We start from the raw sequence: 4,199 nt of genomic DNA, 5'->3' as shown, positions 1-4,199 counted from the left end.
TACTTGCATTTTTTGGATTGTTAGCAATATTTCAAGAGTATGAATAAGAGTCCTATGAAAGTTTGGGGATATAAAGCCATTTCCTTTAGTTTGGATAGGTGTCCAAAGTGGAATTATTGACCAAAGGGCATGAGACCATCAAGGCTTATGGTATTTTGTACTAGTCTTTACTAACTGCTGTGTGCTGGGTGTAGTGTGTGTCTGGGGAAGAACGGTGAACAGAATGAGCTTGGCCCTTGTCCCCCTGGAGCTTGGGGTCAGGTAGGTGAGACAGAGTAAGGAAGTGTAGGGCACAGGGGAAGCATGTGACGAAGGGTCCTTAACCAGTCTTTGGATGTAGAGTCTGAGTCTTGAAACAAGAGTGAGTGTGAAGGTTCGAGAAGTGACAGAAAACATGGTGGGTTCTAGAGGTTGAAAGATGGGCCGTTGGTTTGGGTATGGTGGGAGGAGGTACGTGAAGAGCATGATGCCACAGGCTTTGAGGAACCTGCAAGACTTCTCTATAAAGTTTAACTCTATACCAAAGGATTTTTGGGAGCCACCAAAGGGCCTAAGCAGGAGAATGAGCTGATTGGATTTCCATTTTAAAGAGAACTCCGTGGTGTGAACTCTGGATTGGAGGGGCCAGAGCATTCGGGTGACTGTGTGATTCCCAAGAGAAACTTAAGAGAGTCTCTTGTGTAACCACCTCGCCCCCGCCTCATGTTTGGAGGCCCAGGGGGCAGCAGAGAGAACTGTGGGCCTTTGGGTTATTGTCCTGAGTGTGCAAGGTGAGCATCCTCGAATGTGGAACATCTATTAGAAAGTGTGGAGGGGTCTTCCTCTTTCTGTACTTCTCAGCCTCTTACTGCTTTGTTCTTTGAGGGTGCTTCCCCTGCTCTTTGGCACCTTCTCCCAGCCTTGTCTGAGGCATCACATAAACCCAGCAGAAAGATCTGCATTGTCAAACTTGTTCAAAAGTCGGCTGTCTGCAGCAGATGGCCTGCTGACATTCACAGGCTGTGTTTTGAAACTGCAGCTGCTTTCCCACATTCCTGCCATTACATACAGCATTATTAATAAATGTTTGCTTCAAAACTGGGGCTGTGGGTTCTAATATTGTGAAATCTATCCTTCCATTAATTGATCCGATGTCCCCAAAATGGTGTAGGTATGTGGCTGTAAGGGGCGCCCCTGGTGGTTACTGGTTGACTTCAAAAGGCAAGCCCCGAGTGCAGCCACCTTAGAAATGGCTGCTGGCACCTCTCTTGTTCCTTCTCTGCGCCCACGGCAATCGCTCTCCCTGTGAGCATTTTCCTTTGTTATTGTCAAGTGGCTTTTGAATAATCCCGGGCTCTGGAACCAACTGCTTCATTCTGAGTTTGACCCAGTATTTTTATGATATGAATTAAGTGGACTTGGCTAGAAGACCTAGGGTTTTGTCTCTCTCTCTCTCTTTACCAACAACCTGGATCCTCTGGGATAAGTATCTCACTGACTTTCCCATGTAATTCATTCTCTTCAGTCCCAATCAGTTCAGTTCTGCCAACAATTGTAGAGCACATTGTATATTCTTGGCCAGTGGCTTGGCCTTGGGGAGACACAGATCAATAAAAAGAGTTCTCTGCTCTTAAGAGGCTCACGGCCCAGGTGTGAAACAGGATGGCTAATTTAGCAGCACTGATGGGTGTCTCAAGCGGATATGGACTGGATTCCTGTCCTGCCATCCCTTCCCGAGTAGCCTAAAGCAAACGATTTTGCCTCTCCTGACCTTTGTTTCCTCATCTGTTCAATGGGCACAAGAACATCCAACTGGCAGGATCACTGAGAGCATCAGTGAGATTCTGCATGCGAGAGCCGCTGGCCTGGCCTGGGGTGGGTTTTTGGTCTCTTGGGTCCCCAGGCATGAGTTGCTGGGTGTGGGCCATGTGGATCAAAGCCAGTGCAGCATCACCCCCTCACTGACCCCTTCCTTTCTCTCGCCTCTCTTTTAGCCTGTGACCTCATGACCCAGGGGATTTTGGCTTTGGTCACATCCACTGGCTGTGCGTCTGCCAACGCTCTGCAGTCCCTCACAGACGCGATGCACATCCCACACCTCTTTGTCCAGCGCAACCCAGGGGGGTCACCACGCACTGCCTGCCACTTGAACCCCAGTCCCGATGGTGAGGCCTACACGCTGGCCTCGAGACCACCCGTGCGCCTCAATGACGTCATGCTCAGGCTGGTGACAGAGCTGCGCTGGCAGAAGTTCGTCATGTTCTACGACAGTGAGTATGGTGAGTTGAGGGGAGCAGGGGCTGCTCTGGGGCTCTGGTGGAGGCAGAGCCAGGTGTTGGGAGACCTGCGAGCTGGGCCATCACGCATGGCGGCTGAGTGCTTCAGGGCAGGCCTGTGTACATGGTCTGAGCTGAGTGGATCTCGGATAGTAGGGCCCAACCTTGAGCTTTGTGAGTGGGGGAAAAGCTGAGAAAACAGATCCACAGACAGACTTTAAAGTTGCCTAGCAACGCCACCTTATCATGACAGCTGAAGTTTGAATCATCTTAGGGTTTTCAATAAAATATTAATAAACTGCTGGTGTGGATCTGAAGGGCTGCACATAGGCGGTGGTGGACTCTGGCTAGCATGGGTCCTCCCCGAGCCTCCTCTCCAGAGATTACCCCTCATGCTGCATGGTCGCCCAGCCTTTCCAGCTCTTTGCCTCTCTCTGTCCTGAACTGCCCTTGGTTTCATGGTCTCAGGCAAAGGTCAGGGAGAGGGACACCCTGAGTGTCTTGGGGCCAGGCTGGGGTAGTGTGGGTCTGGGGACACTAATCATTGCTGGACATGGCTTCTTTGAAAACATCCCATATGAAAAAAAAGAAAAAAAATCATTATTTTTTTGTTAAGAAACCAGAAAAGTGGGCTTTGGAGAAATAGCCTCAGGTTTTTTTATGGCTGCTCTGTAAACAGACTAGTCCTAGTTCTAAGATAAGATGGTTTTCTCACTATATGGTTTTCTTTTTTAAGCTTTTCATTTTGAGATAATTGAGATTCATATACAATTATGAGAAATAATACAGAGAGATCCAGTGTGGCCTTCACTCAGGTTCTCCAATGGCAGTGTGGTGTGTAACAGTCTTACAATATCAGAAGCAGGGTTTGACATTGATGCTATTCATAGATCTTGCTCATATTCTCTAGTTTTCATGCACTTGGTGTGTGTATTTACTTCTGTGCAATTTTATCATGTGAAGACTCATGTGACCCCCACAGCCGGGATTCATAGCAGTTTCCTCACAAGGACCCCCCCATGCTACTCTTTTATGGCCATGATTACCCACACTGCATGTCTTTAAAGGGTCTGAGAGACTGGTGAGGGTTGGCAGTCCCACACCGGGGGCCAGGATAGAATGAGTAGACCCTTGAACGTCGTGCTGTGTCTCTTGGTGAAATAATTCCTTTTGCCAAGAATGTAACTAAGAAGAGTAATCAGCATGTGTTTGCATTCGCCTAAATACTCTGCTGCTCTAAGACTGGAACGTTGTCCTCAGCTCTTAAGCAAATATGCTGTTTGGAGTCTTCTAGGAGGAACTAAAAGACCAGTCACTGTGCTGAAATAAAAATGAGGTGGTGATGGGACAGGATGGCCTGAGGCTCTGGACACTCGAACTGGATTCTATTCAGGACCTAGCTTCTCCTTCTCAACCCATCTTAATCCCTGGCCCTGGGGAGGAGTTGGAGATCATGTCACAGCCCTGAGGAGTGCAGCCTTCTCCTGAGAACCCTTTGTGTTGGTGACTCAACCCCAGTGTTGGGTCCGCTTTGAGGCTGATCTGTAGGTTGGTGTGGACATGGCCAGGGCTGGAGGATGCTGTGGTCCAATGTCTGCAGGCCCTTCCCATCTCACTTCTCTTGGTACCTTTATTCTCCTCTGCTCTTACCTATAGAAACTCTTCAAGTCTTGATTTTCCCTAAGACTTTGAGGTGGCTTCTGTGGGAAATTCAGCCACAGGAGGCAGGGATCAACTCTCCAGCTTGCCCACCCCATCTGGGCTCCTGTAATTCTTGCAGACTGAATGACACCTGCTGGCACTTGCTCAAACTCTTTAGTTTTCCTCTTATTATATCCCTTACCCCAATTCAGCTTAAGAATCAAGTCTTCAAGGAAGGGTGCCCTAATTCACACCTGTCTGAGCCTCCTTCCTTTCCCATGGAACTAGCTCCGTGGTTATATA

At 48.6% G+C, this 4,199-nt stretch overlaps 1 protein-coding gene across 1 annotated transcript in view; it reads left to right on the top strand.

The window, feature by feature from the left end:
* The window catches only part of GRID1 (glutamate ionotropic receptor delta type subunit 1), a 706,314-nt gene that overhangs the window by 150,589 nt on the left and 551,526 nt on the right, over positions 1-4,199 (top strand). The window contains exon 3 of the mRNA XM_011355348.2: positions 1,974-2,258. Within this exon, the coding sequence (XP_011353650.1) occupies positions 1,974-2,258 (285 nt within the window). The remainder of the gene's footprint in view (positions 1-1,973; positions 2,259-4,199) is intronic.

Source organism: Pteropus vampyrus, unplaced genomic scaffold (assembly GCF_000151845.1).
Source record: "Pteropus vampyrus isolate Shadow unplaced genomic scaffold, Pvam_2.0 Scaffold20, whole genome shotgun sequence".
Taxonomy (NCBI): domain Eukaryota; kingdom Metazoa; phylum Chordata; class Mammalia; order Chiroptera; family Pteropodidae; genus Pteropus; species Pteropus vampyrus.
Note: the sequence above shows the minus strand (reverse complement) of the source record. Positions and strands in the feature narration are given on the sequence as shown.